Source organism: Electrona antarctica (genome assembly GCF_951216825.1).
Source record: "Electrona antarctica genome assembly, chromosome: 3".
In the NCBI taxonomy this organism is placed as follows: Eukaryota; Metazoa; Chordata; class Actinopteri; order Myctophiformes; family Myctophidae; genus Electrona; species Electrona antarctica.
Window position 1 is genome coordinate 39,741,580 of NC_136808.1, and position 20,119 is coordinate 39,761,698.

A 20,119-nucleotide genomic window follows, 5' to 3' on the forward strand; every position below is an offset into this window, starting at 1 on the left:
ATGGTAATTAAGACCCTGGTTCCCAAAGTGCACGGGTCCGGGGAATGAGGAGCTTTCATGGGGTACCAGCAAAATGAGAAACAGTTTAAAACACTTACCCTATTTTATTTTTAAGAATCCTTTTTGTTAGCACGACTTATTTTCAAGCGGCGGCCAAAAACGTATAAATGTGGTGGTCATTGACATGAAAATGCATGAGAAGCACTGTGGTAAGCAAAACCACGTTGCCTGCACGACATCCTGGGCATGACGAATCTAGCCGGACCAAAGTGACTCCAGTGTCTCTTTCCTTCCTGTCTCCAGTGCACTGGGACAATGGAGCTTATCGTGGTCACTGCTGGCTCAGGCCACTGCGTTAGGGGTGATACCACTGACAGCAGGCTTGGAGTGGTGAGTTACGGCTCTGGTGGGGATTGCAGCGCTGGCTCTGTCATGTAGGGGAGGGGTGGGGGGTGCCCAGCAAAATGAGTATAGGCTACTTTGGCTATTCGAAACTACTGAATTTGAATCCTGAAAATAAGGCACCGTTTCGGACCCGGCAGATTCCACCCGACGGAGAAGATATCAATTTGTGGCCTTTGACATGAAATAGTTTGAGAACCATTGATCTAGGACCCAACCGTTGTGGGGAGAACATGCAGACACCACCAGCATTTTTCCTGCCATTGACGACAGATGACGGACACATTCCACAATGCATCCTGTAGCACAGAGCACTATGCCAACATGTGAGCTGGCTGGTTGGCTCATGCACCGATGGCCATGCCCAGGCTGTCTCCCATTTACACATGATGTTTGGCTAGCAGGTGTTTGGCTAGGTCCTGGGAGATGCATGATTTGCCGAACTTTAGTATGGGACTACTTTTATTTATATACTAAAGGATTGGTGCATTAACAATTTGTAATACATTACAGATGATATAATCACTATTATTAACAATAGAATGTTAGAGGGGTGTTTAGTGTAGTTTTAATGCAGGTTGTGTTTGTTATTGAAAAATCACAAAAATACATTGCCAAACTGAACGCCAGCAAAGCACAACAAGTTCTTATGTTGTCTTGTTCTCATTGACCTGCCAAAGCCAAAAAAAGGTTTTTTGAGTAGGAAATTCTTGAAAATAATGTTTGCAAAATGAGGTTTTAGTTCTCTGCTCCAATCCAGTCTTCTGAATGCAATGGAATACCTATAGAACACAAATCTAACTGTATAGTCTGAATGCAATGGAATACCTATAGAACACAAATCTAACTGTATAGTCTGAATGCAATGGAATACCTATAGAACACAAATCTAACTGTATAGTCTGAATGCAATGGAATACCTATAGAACACAAATCTAACTGTATAGTCTGAATGCAATGGAATACCTATAGAACACAAATCTAGCTCTAGTCTGAGTGCTTGCAGGACCACAGCTGAGAACCCCTGCCTTAGACACAGGTTCCAAACGCCTTTCTAAACCCTTTGTGCTTTGTTGACCATACAGGGTCCCCAACCGGTCTGTAGGCCTACTTGTCTCCACCCCCACTCCCCTTCTAAAGCTCACAACGTGTCATTATGAACTTGTAGATCTTTTGTTATTATGTCATGCTCAGAATACAATAGGGACGCTAAAGGGTTCATGTGGTTAACCTAGGTGTCTAGAAAATGACCACGGACCACATGCTTTGAGTATTACATTACATTTTGAAGAGCTGAAGGGTCTTCCAAATATTGTTCATCCTTTTCACCTACAATATATGACTGTATGTGTCAGCGTGTGACTGCAGGGACAGGCCAAGCCTCAGTGTTCAATGAAGAGCCTCAGCCACAGGAGTGGTGAGGTGAGGTTTTCAAACAGCAGAACTTTTCTTTCTGTGGGATATTATTTCATTTTGTAGCTCATGATGATCCCAAAGCCATGGATGTGAAAAGCAGAGCAGGCCTGATCGGGTGTCTGTGCACTTAGGGGTCAGCTATTATTATTTGAAACGGGGAAAGGGGTGCTCTATGGTAGAGCCCTGCATCGGGAGCTGGAGCCCACCGTACCCGCGGGACCCAACGCAAATGTTGCAGGCGCGGGCAGTATTTAAATACCTGCGGACGGGAACAGGTGGTCAAGATAAAACCAGCGGGCCCTGCAAAATCCCGCATTCTCCCGCAATTAACCAGATACAGAACTTATATTTTATACACTTTAGCAAGATAAGAACATAATTTCCCCTACTGTGCTGGACAACACCCCATACAGTACGTGGAGTCTCACTGTCTTTCTGTAATAAAGTCCAAGAGACATCTTCAGGCACGCTCCCAAAGTGCGTGCATGAGCGCACCCCGCAGGTACGGAACGGGAGCGCGGCCGCACCTGTCAATCATTAGTAATCAAAGTGACTATGAGAAGTATGTTTAGATATTCTCTGTTCTAAACCCCTTTTTGCTTTTCCCTGTGTGCTGTTCCCCTTATTATTGCTGTGAAACAAAACACAAGGATGAGTAGGCCTACAATATTTTATAACCATCATCACCTATCCCTTTCTTTCTCTCTCTCTCTCTCTCTCGTTCTCACGGCTCACGCTGCACCCTACAATTTAAGCATAATAGGCCTACCTATAATATATGTCCTGTCGCAAAACACTTTCCCTCTATCTGACTGTGAGCAACTACTAAACTAAACTAAGCAACAAATAAACAACTCATCTGTCGTGCACGCCTGCTCAATCTCATTCTGTTTGGAAATATTGCTGGTTTAGCAGGACTAAACGATATCATTGCGGGATGGTGCGGAACTACATGGGACTTAATTTTTTGTTGCGGGCAGGAGCGGCGGACAGGCGGTCACTGCGGGCGGTCAAAGAATGAAATCATTGCGGGAGCGGGCGGGAATAGTCAGAAATCCAACGGGAGCGGGCGGGAGTGGGATTAATAAAACACTCCCTAACACTAATTGTTATATGGGTCTTGAGTAAATACATAATGTTTTTCAGTTTTCTTTATTATTATCATCATTATTATTTCAAAAGGTTATCAACAATGTCTACAAATTTAAAATAATATTTGAAATAAAAATAATTCTAAACTTTTTCAAAATAATTACATGAAAAATAAATAAATAAAAGAAATTCCATAAATTAAAATAAACACAACTTTTATTAAGAAGTAGTGAAAATAGCAGATCCAGGTGCTCGTAGATATGCTATTTTCACTATAGTGTGTGTCCTGGGGAGACGGTAAATGTATCTTTTGGGTCTCGAGCTAAAACGTTTGGGAACCACTGCTTTATGGCACTGCATGGTTCTCAAAGAGGGGAACCCCAGGGGTCCTTGAAGGAATACCAGGGGGGTCCCAGCTAAATGAGGTTGAAACACTTGAGACCCATTTTATTTTTTGCCTTTTTTTCCCTGGCACATTTTCGTGAACCACTGCCTTATAGCATTATAGATATTTATATATTAAAAAGGAGACTGAGAATGATGTTTGTGTTTAAAAAAAAGAAAGAAAACAAAAATACATTAAAAAAGAGACTCCTAGTGGTCTTACAAAATGTAGGCATGGAGTTAAACAAACAAACAAAACGTTGCAGATTGTGAATACAAACATATCACATTATCAATAAAGCTTATATAAAGTTGATAACAACAATATATACCGTATGTACAAACAATGTAGGGTAATAAAAGGAACAGATCTTGTCACTGTACATTTGTGGCATTATTATTTTCTTATTTGTGTCGTGAATGCTGATAGAAAGTAATCATAATACCGATATTTAGATTAAAACTAGAGGTAGCAGCTGATTGGGGGTTTCTATTCTCACTAGAAAATAAACTCCACATTTTCATTTCTGTATTGTTTTTTGTACTTTTCCTGGTATTATTGCCTGTGTGCTACGAGTCAGATTCTTCATTTGAGTCTTTTAATACTTGCCTGACTTGTCTTGTTTTTAAATACTAACTACACCCATGAGCCCTCTTCAAGTGGTTTACAATGTTGACACAGTTGTCGCAACACCCCTTACACACGTGCACGCGCTCACACATGCACACGGAAAGGCACCCCGCGCGCACACACACTCAATATACAAGTTTCCTTTTATACATACCACACAAGCACGCTTGCTGTCACGCACGGACGCACGCACGCACGCACGCACGCACGCACGCACGCACGCACGCACGCACGCACGCACGCACGCACGCACGCACGCACACACACACACACACACACACACGCACGCACGCACACACACACACACACACACACACACACACACACACACTGTGCCTTTTTTTTGCTCTCCCTTCACCTATTCCTTCATATAAAATTTTCCTCTATACATCACAGTCTTTCTGCCTTTTTGAGTCCCTCTTTTCCCCTTCATTACAAACCTTTTGGCTTAGTGGTCTGGAAGGATCGTGGTGCTGGTTTAGAGCCAGCCTTTTAAAAGTCTGTGGGTTTCTTGTGGGATCCAGGCGAGCCAGGGCCAGAGAAACTGCTGGAGTCCAGCTGTCTTCTCCTTCCCTCTCCTCCATTAGGCTGCTCTGTATGTAGCACTGAGGGAGGGCTCCTCCTGTACCATCTCCTCCCTGCTCCCCACCTGCTCTGCACTGGACTTCACCTCCCATGGTCCTCCTCCCCGGCCTCCCCATGCATGCCCCCAACTACAGTGGCCAGTAGCTGCTTTGTCCAAAAAGAAAACAAACAAACAAACAAAAAAACAACGTCCTTTACGACAATCCTGGTTGTACTGTACTGTATACTGTACTGTACTGTGGAGAGCCTGCTGGATCGGGGTGGAGGCTAGTATGAGTGACGGGATTGGGGGTTTGGGGCTACTAGGTGGTGGAGGCAGGCGGTTGGGTGTGGCGTGGTTGCTTCAGGACTGGTAGAAGTGGTGGTAGTGGTGGTGGTGTTCGTGGTGGTGGTGGTGCTCGTGCCGCTGCACCACCTGCGCCAGCCCCCCGCCGCTGCCCCCCTTGTAGAGCAGCACGCCGGGCAGGTCCCTCACCTTCTCCTTCTCCATCACCACGGGCCCCGGCCCCGGGGCCGACAGGGAGCCCAGCGCCCGGTAGCCCCCGGCCTCCTTGGACGAGCGCTGCTTGTGCTTGCGGTAGGGGGCGGCCGACTGGTGGTGGTGGGGAGGGGTCTTGCTGGGCAGCACAGGAGGCGGAGGCGCACCTCCTCCTCCTCCGCCTCCTCCGCGGCTCCGCATCACCCGGCCTCCGCTGGCCTGAGCGCCGGTCGGCGTGCGGCCGTGGGTCTTGGGCGAGCGGAAGGCGTGCTTCCCCCCCGAGTCCTGACCGTGACCGCGGGGCCGGGCGTGGCCGAGGCTGTCTGGGACGCCGGCGGCTTCCATGGCGATCTGTGAGCGGCGGTGGTGGGAGTAAGAAGACGGGCCGTTTTCTGGCTCTTGAGACCGAGACCTGGCCTGGTTGGCCGAGCGGGATGGAGGCTCGGCTTTGGCCGGCTCTGTGGTGGTAGCTGCGGTGGAGACAGGGGAGAAAGACAAAAAGTCAATGCACAGTTGCACACAGTAAAGCATTAAAGTGTTAACATTTCACTTTATAAAGGCCTTATTCTTGTGTGTGTGAATTTTTGCATTACAGCATAAGTACACGCTAATCCTGTATAATTACGACAAACGCACATGAGCAATAAGTACACTCAAAATAAACCCTGAAGTGCCAAGTCAGAATTCTCAGTATGAGAAAAAGGCAGCCGTCCAAGAGCGCTTGCCTGAAGCAGAATAAGTAACTCATTCAAAAATAACCCATTATGTATACATGGCGACAGCGGCCACTCTTTAATGCGAGTCCAGTGGAAAGCCACATCATTCAGGACACAGCCTAGTTTTTCAGACCCATTTCTTCCAAAGGATAAGCATGACAAAACGTGACACACACACACGCACGCACGCACGCACACACACCGCACTGCACTAACAGGGGACACATTATAATAATCACTGTGTCATCGCTGATAAGTCGGATCAAGGGCGGCGGCTTATTAAACGTAATAATTCACTTGGCCCTTAGTGCTGATGGGAGTCGGGCCCTTCAGACACTTGATGTATTGTGCCTCGCCCGGGCCCCAGATGTTTGTACTGGCCAGGGCTTGCAGTAGGCCGCCGCTACACCTAATAGCTCCAGGGCAGGTGCTGCTGGCTGGGGTAATGGGACAGTCTGGAGGAGGCTTCAAAGGCACCGTGGACCTCTCCCCTCATACCTCATCTCTCAAAAGGTTTTATGTTGTAATGTTCTGTTGTAGAGCAGTGGTTTTCAACCCTTTTCATCAGGGTCCATTATTTATTTGGCATTTGAGCCACGGACGACCATTCGATTAGATTTGGCCCCTCAGACCCAAAACTTTGAATATTTTATTATTGTTGGATAAGATTTTGTGATTGTATAGCACATATATAGAAGCTCAAGATCTGCTTTTTTTTTTTTTACATTTGTGCACATCTTTGACCTTTGACCTTGACATGACAGTTTTTTTCAGAAAACCGTAACGGGTTAAGTGAAACATTTTAAATGGGGCGGTACTTCTCCCAGCACTCTCCACTCACCGGCTCCAAAGCGAGATGTATAGTTCTCGATGCCTGCCAGGTCCAAGTAGTGGTTCCTGCGCTCCAGGTTCTCGTCCACGCAGTGGCGCTGCTGCTGCTGGCAGCCCGGCTGGGTGTGGTGGTCGCTGTGGTGGCGCCTGGCGGGCACAAAACAAGCACCTCTCATTAGACAGTGGCTGGAGCTCAGTTGCTCCCTGAGGTTTAAGTTCTTAGAGTGTTTGGGTAAAGCGAGGCTGTGTTGCCAGATTCCGCCAGAGAAACGAGCAATCGGTTCGATGAAAACGAGCTCTAAAGACGCGACTAATATATTATATTGTTTTTTTTGTCATCAAAGTTTTTTTTATGATTTTACAATAAAGCATACAAAATACACATGACTTACACAAAAGAAAGAGACAAGAAAAAAAAAAAAAAAAAAAAACTAGCAGTCAAAAAAGAAAAACCCCAATGGACAACACCCCTCCACATTCTGTTGTTGACAATAGTGAATATATTATATTTAATAAAATCCTTATTTTTTGGAATATTGTATGAATGAATGAATGAATGAATGAATGCATGAATGAATGATTTTATTTTCGCCTTCTTACGGGATTATTCAGACTTTAAAGTACACTGTATGTCCTGTGCCAACACACTGACACCAAAATAAATAAATAATATCACACACTGTATACATTCAAGTAATCCAATTGTCAGGCTAGAGTGGAGGGCAAGAGAAATACACCAAATACACCAATCTTGTATGGGGGTCCCTGGCACAAAACATTTTCAGATGGGGTTCTGTGGCCAAATACATATTCATTTGGGCGTCCTTGACATGGAAAAATGCCAAGGACCCCCAAATGAAGCAAGCCCAAAACAAGCCACTACACTTAAGAAACCAGCCCCAAAGAACTTAGCCCTAACCCACAACTACTAATATTTCCAAGTGACTTTACAGAGAGAGAGAGAGAGAGAGAAAAAAGGCTCAAAATTGCTTATAATAAGCAGACATGGCAGCAGTGGTTGGGCTCCAGTTCTCCCTGAGGTTTAGTTGTTAAGCAGGGCTGCCCTTATGGCCTAAGCAGTGGTGAACTTAACTGCAAGAGAAGTGAGCTACTGAAGAGTCGCCCCGGCCCACGTTTTATATGTGAGCGTGTGAAAAAACTGCGAGTATATATTGCCACTTGCTCGGCACTCACGCAACGGCATTTTACTGCAGGACCGTTGAGCAAGGCATGAGTTACTGGTGCCCTTAGCTCAGGAATGAGTGGTAAAAGATTTATTTAGCGGGCTGTGACAAGAGGACGTGTGTAAACCTCTAAGCTTCCCTCTCTCCATGACTAGGTCCCGTGTAGCTGGACAGGCACAGCCAAAAGAGAGGCTGTATGCCTTTATGTGACTGATATGAGACGTGGCTTTGGATAAAAGCACCTTCCAAGCTCACAACGTGTTGTGCTATCGGTTATCTCAACACTTTTGAAAAATGAAATAACTGCAATCTGGCATCGGCCAGGCTCTAGTACCCTCTAGTATCGATACATATTCTTATTGTTAAAAAAATTGTTCTTTATTTATTCTTAACCTTTCTGTTAAATGTATGTTATATACTTATATTATCAATATAAGAATAAGTTGAGAATCACTGTTATAGATCGTACCGGAGGAGAGCGCGTGACTTCTTGTCAGCACTTTTGGGGTCTTCCACGCTCTTGTCAGCCTTTTGTCTGGAGTGTGATAATTCTGCAGAGAGAGAGAGAGAGAGAGAGAGAGAGAGAAATCCATTATCAAAGAGCAGCCACATGCGCGAACGCACGCACGCACGCACGCACGCACTTACGCACGCACGCACGCACACACGCACACACACACACACACACACACACACACACACACACACTCTCTCTCTCTACAGCAGTCTCACAAGCCTGCAGAAGAAAGAAACCTTTGTTCACTGTCTTTTACTTTGAAGATCAGTTAAATGAGTGGATAAATAACAATGCGTCATTTATTCTATTTCCAACTCCAGGTCTCACATACAGCACTGTAAGGCATGGGGTATATCTTCATCATAAAGAGTTTATTAATGGCACCCAATATAATGCGGTTTGAAATTAGCACAAATGGCATCCGGCAATATTTTCAAAGCCGGCTCTTGTCTGAAACGCTTTCACGGATATAAATAGTCAGAAAAAGAAGAGACGTGCATGCCTGTGATGTAACAGAGAGGGGACTATACATATACTGTATATTTCCCTAGTTTAAGTAGCAAAATCTGAAAAGTAAAGTCAAAGATATTATTTTTCCTGACAGTTTGAGCTTTGGGGAGCGCTTGGAAGGGGAGGGAGAGAGGGAGAGGGAGTAGGTGACAGCCTAGAAGGTGGCAGAAATTTATCAAAAGGATGCTGTGCATCTCTTAGGGCTTAGTTTCAGAGTTTTTTGAAGCGGCTGGCTGGCAGCAGGCAGGGGGTCCCCTCTTCTCTTCTCCATTACTCCTCACTATCATTAAAAAATGAACCCTGTGGTGCAGGAGAGACAGAGAGAGACAGAGACATGGAGACGGGGAGAGTTTGTGACAGCAGACTTTCTGCGTTGACAACAAACGCACGTCTGCGGGGTGTGGTGACAGCTTACAGCATGTGACACAGGGTGCTAGTGCGGGGGGGGGGCATCCTCTGAGCACCACTGTCCTACTGACTGACTCCTACTACACTACTACTACAGTATCATTGCTGTACGTATCTCCATATTCAAACCTTTTGTGTTTTTCCTTAAATTACTGCCAAGCGTGGATCACACTGACACTACAGCATCACACTAAAGCATCAAAAGCACACACACACACACACACACACACACACACACACACACACACACACACACACACACACACACACACACACACACACACACACACACACACACACACTATACTGTATATACATACTGTATATGTGTATGTGGACATAATGAGGTTTCCACCCGACAGAGACGATATCTAAGTGTTTCAACTTATTTTTTCCTACGCCCTACATGTTTCTTTTTCTTATTCATCTTTATTTATGCTTAACAAAGGTGCAGGCGTGCGGCATTATTAAAAACAAACAGCTATGTCGTGATCATAGAGTTATAATGGTCGCGACGGAGTGAAGTGATCACTGTAGCCTGCTAGCTAGCAAGCCTAGCATGTAATAATAACCTAACTCCTTCTAAAGCTATATGGACCATAGCTATAATCATAACCATTATAAAGACCAAAGGAACTGTGGTTGTAACATTCAGGCTTGTATGAATTGAATGAATAACATCCCATAATTTTTCAACCAACGCTGTCCTCTCCTCCGTGGCTGTAACTCCAGTCTCTCCAATCTCCATTCCAAGTAACGTAACATCAACTTACAACAAAGTATGCTGCTCCGTAGAAAGGTCTACAACGGAAATAGGAGATCTACACGCTCACAAGACATCCATCAGTGAGGCAGTGTAGACTTGTAACTTTGACAACAGCTGTTGTGAATTTCGGCCAATCAGAGCGGCAGCTACACAGCCAGCCTGCATGCATTTCGCTGCTACACAGTGTTTTAATGCTTGATTGTATGAAAAAGAATAATGATATTTCACCGCTGGATAATCGACTATTAACCGATTTTTATGGTAATCGTGTCGACTATGAAAAATCACGTTGCCCTAATATATATATATATATATATATATATATATATATACATACATAATGTCCAACGACCCCTTTGACCCCTTCCTGGTGTACCTGCTGTGGCCTGCGTGCAGCTTCTCCACCGCTGGCTGGAGTCTGGAGCCATCGACAGTTTGACCCGCAGCGTCTTGCTGCTGCTGGGAGAGTGGTTGACCGAGGCGTCCACCACCTCGTAGATGGTGTGGAGGAGGCTGGTGATGTCCTAGAGGACAGCGGAGGGGAGAGGAGGAGAGGATTTATGATTTTAGTTTTGTATATGCTTCATTATTAGGATGATTCCACTTGCTTGCAAAACGACTTTCTATCTCAGCTGTGGACGGCCTCTTCCCCCGAAGCGAGCTCTCCATAGAGGAGGTCCATTGTCCGTACAAGACACAAGACAGTAGTCTAAAGCGATTCAAGGCAGTAGTCTGGATCAGCCCTGAATCGCTAGCCACGCCCATTAAGAAAATAATTATGTTCTGGCGATTCAGGTCTGGAGTCTCTCCCCTAAGCTGATTGGCCATCAGCCCCGTCACTCAACAGCGTCAGACAATAAACATGGCTGCCCCCACTGCGGTAACTCACGACTGTATCAATCTGGCTATTAAATCGACGTATGCTTTTGTTTACATACTAGTAGCGCTCGTTGGCTGTGTTTGTTTGGTTAGCAAACGGGTTAGCCATAGCCACATGATTGACAACAACGTCATCTGCTTTCCTACTATTCTGATTGGTTGGTATGAACCAATAACCGAAGACTGTCGCTTTGACGACACCCATCCCATAAACTGCTGCCGCGGGGAGGGCTTTCAGTCTGAATAATAAAGTGAAACGAAATGAAAATTCAGTGTCAGGCTACTAAGGCAGTGCATGCTTTCTCGGTCTAAATTTCTCACCATACAGTAGGTACCATAATGGCAGACCACCTCCAACTGCTGTAGATGTGTTAGTTACATTGTCCCAAACACTACCATACGAATTGGTTAAACGATGTTCTATTCAATTTTTGAAATGAAAGTTCCCGGACTTCAGCTCTGACACTGAGGGTTGTACTGTGTACTCTGTGTCCATACAGTATGGTGAGAGTAGGTGAGGATTGTACTGTGTACTCTGTGTCCATACAGTATGGTGAGAGTAGGTGAGGGTTGTACTGTGTACTCTGTGTCCATACAGTATGGTGAGAGTAGGTGAGGATTGTACTGTGTACTCTGTGTCCATACAGTATGGTGAGAGTAGGTGAGGGTTGTACTGTGTACTCTGTGTCCATACAGTATGGTGAGAGTAGGTGAGGGTTGTACTGTGTACTCTGTGTCCATACAGTATGGTGAGAGTAGGTGAGGGTTGTACTGTGTACTCTGTGTCCATACAGTATGGTGAGAGTAGGTGAGGATTGTACTGTGTACTCTGTGTCCATACAGTATGGTGAGAGTAGGTGAGGGTTGTACTGTGTACTCTGTGTCCATACAGTATGGTGAGAGTATAGAGATTGTACTGTGTACTCTGTGTCCATACAGTATGGTGAGAGTATAGAGATTGTACTGTGTACTCTGTGTCCATACAGTATGGTGAGAGTATAGAGATTGTACTGTGTACTCTGTGTCCATACAGTATGGTGAGAGTAGGTGAGGGTTGTACTGTGTACTCTGTGTCCATACAGTATGGTGAGAGTAGGTGAGGATTGTACTGTGTACCTCTCTGGTGACTTTGCCGTTGTTGTCAAAGTCGTACAGGGTGAAGGTCCATTCCTGTCTGTTGTCCTCCTCTACGGACACAGCACATTCCAGCTCCTGGAACAACACACTTCATCACTCACTGTGTGCGTGCGTGTGTGCGCTGTGCGCGTGTGTGATACGTATGTGTATCACAAGCATGTGTGTATGAGTGATTAGGTGTGCAACTTTTCATAATTTCCGAGCTCATACAGTATTGTGTGTGTGTGTGTGTGTGTGTGTGTGTGTGTGTGTGTGTGTGTGTGTGTGTGCGTGCGTGCGTGCGTGCGTGCGTGCGTGCGTGCGTGTGAGACCACCCGTCACTGTTTGTTCCTCCAGTTATAAAACTGGGGCAAGGGCAGAGAGTAGAGACACGTGCTCTCACTCACTCACTCACTCACTCACTCACTCACTCACTCACTCACTCACTCACTCACTTCAAACTGAAGTTGTTTCTGAGGTCCCGTGGGAGACTGGCCGTCTCCCACTTGAAGTTTCTCCTCCACACAGCAGCTTTCCGTCTTCTCTGGGGGCAGAGCCACTACACACACGCACGCACACACGCACGCACACACGCACAGTCGCACACACGCATACACACACACACACACACACACACACAGACAAAAGAGAGAGCCTTCAGTATTTAGATTTTGCCAGATTTCGTGAGAGAAACACGCGGTCATGTCTATGAAAACAAGCCCAAAAAGCGACAAATAATAGTTAATGTAGCATCAAAATCAACCACTTTAATTCTATTTAAAGTAAACTATTTAATTCAATTATGGGCTATTTGAAATTAGCTGATCTACAAGCAAGTTTGAGAACCACTGGTTTAAACAAAATTCGGAAGGAAGCACAAATAGAAACAAGTTTGTGTTGATGTGTATTTTCAGTCAGACATTTAACCTCTTAAACCCTCAATACTTTGGCTCTATAGGCTACTCGTTTCCCTCTTCCAAATCTCTTTGCTGAGGAGATCTGCTATTTTCAACAAAGAGAAAACTCTAAATGTCTAAATAAAAGTTTTTTATGTAACAACCATCTCACAATGTCTATTACTCACATTTTAATAGCCTATATTTGTGGAGACACACACATGCCCGCACGCATGCCCGCACGCATGCCCGCACGCACGCACGCACGCACGCACGCACGCACGCACACGTGCGCACACGCACACACCCCTCCTCCCGCTGCTGTCAGTACTTTGAAGTATTCATTCTCCAACCTTTTGGACGGGGATCACACCAGCAGGCTGTAAAACAGACTCGCTAATTAATTAAGCCAGAGTCAGATCTCAGTGAACAGTGTTTGTTGTGCGAGCCAGAGAGGACTGTTGTCGCCCTGCGACTCTTTCTTTTTCCTGCCCCATCCAAAAAGCAACATCAAAGACCACCCCCGGCCCGGGAGGAGGCAGCGGGTACCGGGGGGGAGGGGGAAGGGGGGGGGGGGGGGGGGGGGGGGGGGTAGGGGGGGGTATGTGGGAGGGGCAATGCAGTGATAGAAGAAGCACTCACATTTTTTGGGGCGGTTAGGGCGCAATTATTGGGCGGTTGGGCGCAATTATTTGTGTGAGAATAAATTGTGAACTTAAATGTGTAATGGTGACAACCCTAGTTCTGACCAGACACTGGAGGTCACCAGGAGGTCAGACACAAAGCTCTGCTTCTGACCAGTTTCACCAGATTGTACAGATGAATGTCGGAGGCAGCAGCAACGTGGTTGCTGGTTTTGTGTTCGCTTTGATCTTCTTACAGCTGTGTGTGTGTGTGTGTGTGTGTGTGTGTGTGTGTGTGTGTGTGTGTGTGTGTGTGTGTGTGTGTGTGTGTGTGCGCGCGCGTGTGTGCGTGCGTTGCTCTGTAGCAGGTCCAATATGCTGGTGAGATGCTTATCTCACAACTAATGAAAATGCCAGGAGAAACAGTAATCTGCCATCTCTCCCTCTCTCTCTCCCCCTCTATCCCTCTCCCTCTATCTCTTGCCCCTTATCTCTCTCTCCCTCTCTCTCTCTCTCTCTATCTCTGTCTGATGAAGGCAGGTCTTTGTGAGAGACTCGGCTGCCAGTGGATTGGCGGTGTATCAGATCAGGCGGGGGGGTGATATTGACATTGTTCCAATAGCTTTGACACGCACGCACGCACGCACGCACGCACGCACGCACACGCACACACACAGCTACATACATAGAGGTATAACACAACAGCTTCAGCACGTGGCCGGTGCTGGCGCTGTCTGGCAGAAACCTTGATCTCCATATTTTAACTTTTCATATTTTGTCCACCTGCCAGTAACAATATAACGGTTGAATATATACTATACACATCAATTCTATCATCAACACTTTATAAACAACAATAACAGGGGGACTCAAGCAGGTGTGGCTCAGTCGGTGGTTTCATACTGTTAGCTAACAGAAAGCAGGGTTCAAATCCCAGTGAGGGGCGACCGGGGCCGACCTGTGTGGACATTGCATATTGTCCTGCTTGTTCACGCTCCAGTTTCCTCCCACAGCTAACAGACATGCAGCACTGTGGCCTCGACTGAGGCGCATGGCCTTAGAACTGGAGCTGCTCCCCAGGCACCAGTGTTGCCAAGTGCGCTTACTATAAGCGACTTTGGGGCTTGTTTCTAAAGTGTGTACTTTGATTGTTTGGGCTTATAGGTTCCTAATGTCGTTTAACCCAGTGGTTCTCAAATATTTTCATGTCAAGGACCCCCACATTTTATGCCTTTGTCTGCGGACCCCCAACTGGAAATATTTTGTGACAGGGTCCCCCAATGCAAGATGCTCGAGAATACTTTCTCGACTTTTTTGAGGTGTGCTAGCCCGTCCTATGCCCAGCTTTGTGTGTCTCTGTGTGTACCACAGAAATGATTTGATTGGCTGAGCACGGAATGTGATGTATGATGTATGATTAAAGAGCGCCCCTCACTTCACATGATTTTTTTTAGATCTACAAGCTTGGTTATTTTCAAACATACGTTGTATATAGGGTTCAAGTGGTGAAACTGATTGTGAATTTGTGATGCTATATTAAGTCATTTTGCTGGGGACCATTGTGTGTGTGTGTGTGTGTGTGTGTGTGTGTGTGTGTGTGTGTGTGTGTGTGTGTGTGTGTGTGTCCTGTCCACACACACACACACACACACACACACACACACACACACACACACACACACACACACACACACACACACACACACACACACACACACACATACATACATACATAGCTGTTCATAGTCCACTCAAAAATGTAACTAGTCTAAATCAACCCATTGCAACCAACTATAATGAGTAAAATATTAAATTATTTAAATGCAATTTGGATTGGCTCCCACAGTGTGTGTTTTCTCCCCACCAGTTCTGGGTGCCTGACGCAGTGCCCTGCCTGCCTCATTCTTCTCTCTCTGACTTTGTGTGACCTGTGGTACTACTAGGTCCCTGTAGAGCATGGCTTTTCAACCGGTGGTATTGCAGGTGGTCCCTGGCCAAAGTGGCCATGTATGTAACTTGTGCGGCTTACACCGCTCAAAAAAGGAGCTGAGCCAGCTGCGGTCAACTATGTACAGTACATGCCTCCCCCTGGCCAGCCGGGGCGCCTGATGGAGGGGAAAGGAACTGGTCGGAATAACGTGTTCCTTCCATGCGCTACGTCCGGCCGGGGAAATTCCCCCCTGTCAGGTGAAAAGAAGCAGCTTGGACTCCTCATGCATAGAAGGAAGCATGAGGTCTGTCCGCTGCCCCCCCAGGTTGGCAGAGGAAGTGTAGTGCCCAGGATTACATTAGATAATTGACACTGGGTGAAAAAATGGGTTGCAAAATCGTGGGCTAAACAACAAAAATAAAAACTATGTACAGTACATAGGGTTTATGACGTCATCACATAATGAACAGTGTATTTGTAGTGACCCGTAAAGCACTGCAGTGAAACATCCTAAAGATGCCTTCATCTCTATCCATTTTGTTTCTTCCCTCCTTTGCAAATGTTTTGTGTGAATGTGCTGAAAGGTTCTTAGTCTCCAACAAAACTTTCTTTTGGAAGCGCCTCCTGAGGCCCTGCGGAGGGGCCTTTTAAGTTCATCAGTCATCTTGTCATCTCTCCATGTCTTCCTGTCTTGTTCGCTGTCACCTCTCTTTTGATTATCTAAACCACTAAACCACAATGCATGTGCTATTCGTCACATAATAGATCACAGTGAGCGGTGCTCTGAGAGTGTTGCTCATTCAGGTGAACGTCAACAAACAACGGCATTTGGCTCTGGGTTTGCCCAGTGCCATCTAATAGAAGAATTGCGATATTGAGGGGGAAGAAAACAGCCCGGTCACGTGGTTCATGTACTCGCGCGAGCCCATAGACTCCAATGCATTCCGTAAACTTCCGGTTGTCTCTATTTGAAGCCTTCAAATAGGGACGAACCAATAGAAGTCTATGTAGAAGAGCCGCCATTGGACTGGCCCCATGAAGTGAACGGAGTTTGCGTAACTCTGTCTTACTCTATGGCTCTGGGTTTGCCTAAGGATGCTGTATTAACTGCAGTGTGTCTGCAGAAGAATGGTTCCAAGGCTTTGGGTTCAACAGGCAAGTCACTAAGTCTATTGCTCAGCAGATTAAAATATCACACTCATGTGAAGTGAGGGGTGCCCACTGTATTTATATCCCTACCTGTTTTTAACTTATTCACTTTCTGTTGCTTTATTTCACTGTTTCTGTGTTTTATATATGCCTTACTTGTAGATTTGTTTTTGTGTTTTATTTCTGCATATATCCTAATTGTCGATTGTGTGTGTAATCTCGGCAGCATTGCAAATGAGGCTGAACCTCAATGCTCTTTTCGAGAATAAATAAAGGTTTCAAATTTCATATACTTGACTGCCATATCATTGGTGTCAGGAGGACACCACCTAACTCCATTAGGTTTTTGATTATTATTTTTTGCATAAGTCAGTGCTATTGAACACCCTTTACATCTGTGTGTTGTCGAAAATATTGAACCAATAGAAAATAATTGACAATATATAAAAGTCCGATTTTGATGAGCCAGTTGAAAAATGTGTACATTTTGGAGTTAGGTGGTTTCTTCCCGACAGCAGAGATATAATATGACATAATCTTCAAAAGCCATGCATTGGAGAAATGGTTCTCTGCGGTTGTGATCTCCCCCTTTTTTTTTCTTTTTTATCCCCCATGTACAGTATATATTTTTTTATATTGGAAAAATGAATTACTGTAAATCATAAATTAATGATTACAAGCTAGTACTCATTTGTAACGTAACTGAAAGGGACATGCCACATGTCAGGACATGCCATTGCCTTAGTGGACAGAGTGACATGTCTCTCTCTCTCTCTCTCTCTCTCTCTCTGCTACATTTCCTGTCTGGTTCCACACTGTCTAATAAAACTGACACCCTATTAATATTAGAGCCTGACCGCAGAGTGCAGACCGATATGTCTTAGTCTCTTAAGCTAGAACATTTTCAAATTCTCCCGTCATACGCTATTACACTCCCCCCCGCATCCATTCCGTCTTAGTGGTCGCTCAAACGTGTCCCACTGTAAATCTAATTATGGCTTGCTGCTAAACAGAAACGGGAAATCAAAGTATTTTAAATATATTTTCGTCAACGGTAAGTAACAACAAACAGGTGACAGCTGTCTTTCTTGGGGCTTTTGGTGAGGTTTAGTTCCAGACTCTATGTAACAGCATTCGTAGATTGTGGAATTGATGTCTGGCTATTACCCGAGACTATAGTGCTATAATAAAATAAAATAAATAATAAACTATGCTATGAAAGGAACTCGTAGTCGGTGCTAATGCTGACCCTCATCTATCTCTGAGGCTGTCTGGTCACCTTTATGTCTGCATCTCACGTCTTTGATCCTGTCTCCTCTCCTCTCCTCTCCTCTCCTCTCCTCTCCTCTCCTCTCCTCTCCTCTCCTCTCCTCTCCTCCCCTCCCCTCCCCTCCCCTCCCCTCCCCTCCTCCCCTCCCCTCCCCTCCCCTCCCCTCCCCTCCCCTCTCCTCTCCTCCCCTCCCCTCCCCTCCCCTCCCCTCCCCTCCCCTCCCCTCCCCTCCCCTCTCCTCCCCTCCCCTCCCCTCCCCTCCCCTCCCCTCCCCTCCCCTCCCCTCCCCTCTCCTCTCCTCTCCTCTCCTCTCCTCTCCTCTCCTCTCCTCTCCTCTACTCTCCCTCTCTAACCCAGATCAAACGGGTGGGGGGGTGGAGTGGGGAGCCTCTCCTCCCGGAGCACTTAATCCAGGATCACACCCCACCAGGGAGAACATGGGGGATGCAGGCAGTTTGCAAAGACCCACAGAGGGCAGGGGAGAGGCAGGGAGGAGGAGGAGGTGGAGGGGGGTGGGGGGTTCATCGGTGCATTGGTGGAATTTAGTTGAGAGAAGACAAGATGTGTGGGTGCAACAGTTAATCGAGCTAATCAAGTCGGTTAGAAAAGATGTGCAGTTTTTTGGGGGGTGACTTTTTTTTGTTGAGTGGGGGGAGGGGAGGGGGTGGTGTTGAAATTCCAATCGATTATATATGTATTTGAATATTTCCGATTTGTTGATATAAACAATTAATATATAAAAAGAGTAATCAACGATTGAAAAGTGATTGAGAACATAACATCGATATCCTATAGAAACGCAGGAGATAACAAGGGAGGAGCCAGTTAGCCTGGGTTTTGGGTTCATTTTTGTAGTGCCATGGCGACAAATACAAGAATGCTCGGCCCAATAAAACTCTCCCCGGGTCAACTCTGAAAACCTCAGAATGGTCGCTATAGGTATTCCTAAACGTGACCTCAGTAAAACTATGCCTTAACCTTAACCTTATTCCTAAACATGACCTCAGTAAAACTATGGCCCAACCTAACCTTATTCCTAAACTTGACCTCAGTAAAACTATGGCCCAACCTAACCTTATTCCTAAACGTGACCTCAGTAAAACTATGGCCCAACCTAACCTTATTCCTAAACGTGACCTCAGTAAAACTATGCCTTAACCATAACCTTATTCCTAAACATAACCTCAGTAAAACTATGCCTTAACCTTAACCTTATTCCTAAACATAACCTCAGTATAACTATGCCTTAACCTTATTCCTAAACGTAACCTCAGTAAAACTATGGCCCAACCTAACCTTATTCCTAAACGTAACCTCAGTAAAACTATGGCCCAATCTAACCTTATTCCTAAACGTAACCTCAGTAAAACTAAGGCTAAACCTTGTAGCCCAAGGAGTGTTTTTTGGATTGGATTTCGGCCGGTTTTAGGTAGATGTGCGCTGTCTTTATGTGCATCGCTGCATAAAATGCAATATTTGGGGCTTGATTAGAGCTTCATTTGACTTAGTTATTAAAATAAACGATCAGTTTAGCATCCCGGACATCTGACTGTGTAACACAGTGAAGAAAACTAGCGGATGTTGTGATCCGTAGAACCGGAAATGACATCGCCAGATTCAGACTCTATTTGGTCAAAATCGGCATAATGGTGACTTAGCCTTAACCTCAGAACTTAACCTCAGTAAAACTCAGTTTCTCTCGCACAATGCGGCATGACTGGGGATAGAGAGAGAGCCTACCTTCTAATCGGTAGTGTTCATTGGTGATCCCCTCAGCGCTACACGCTGCGTCCAAGGAGTCCTGTAGAGACACAGAGGAGACACACGTCAGTGGGTGTGTTATACCCCAATACAGTGACTGGAGGTCTGGGAGGAATACTGTATTTCTATCACATACAAAACAAACAAACTCTTGGTACTGACTGAGCCCTAATCCATGAGGGCTCAGCAGAAGCTTTTCAAATACACAGTGACGTGCCTAAAACAATCCAAAATAACAGCTTTAAAAAATCTATATGTAGAAAGTTTGACAAGTGTGCCCTGAGCCTGAACAGAAGTGCATGGAAAGAAAGTCTAGCGGGACGGTAATTCATTATTTCTGTGCCGATAGCTGGTAGCAAAAGTGTAGTTAAGCTGTGCCAGAGCCTGCGTCCCCTTCAGTTTCCTCCCTGCGGTAGCAGCCTGCAGACTGTTATTGTGAGGGTCTGCTATCATTAGCATTAGCTCACAATGTTTACCTTTCGCCAGAAACGTTTATATGTCGGGAGCAATGCGAGATAAATGACATCCGAACTTTGGATGGATGATGATCACCAAGGACAGCGCTCGTAGTTTCA

The 20,119-nt window shown here is 45.6% G+C and overlaps 1 protein-coding gene across 1 annotated transcript in view; it reads right to left on the reverse strand.

The window, feature by feature from the left end:
* Nucleotides 1–4,237: 4,237 nt before the first annotated feature.
* The window catches only part of nkd1 (NKD inhibitor of WNT signaling pathway 1), a 55,649-nt gene continuing 39,767 nt past the window's right edge, over nucleotides 4,238–20,119 (reverse strand). Inside the window, exons 4-10 of the mRNA XM_079497194.1 lie at nucleotides 19,524–19,584; nucleotides 12,371–12,474; nucleotides 11,916–12,011; nucleotides 10,297–10,444; nucleotides 8,189–8,270; nucleotides 6,546–6,682; nucleotides 4,238–5,458 (exon numbers count right to left, since the gene is read on the reverse strand). Coding sequence (XP_079353320.1) covers nucleotides 4,854–5,458; nucleotides 6,546–6,682; nucleotides 8,189–8,270; nucleotides 10,297–10,444; nucleotides 11,916–12,011; nucleotides 12,371–12,474; nucleotides 19,524–19,584 — 1,233 coding nt within the window. The 3' untranslated portion in view covers nucleotides 4,238–4,853. The remainder of the gene's footprint in view (nucleotides 5,459–6,545; nucleotides 6,683–8,188; nucleotides 8,271–10,296; nucleotides 10,445–11,915; nucleotides 12,012–12,370; nucleotides 12,475–19,523; nucleotides 19,585–20,119) is intronic.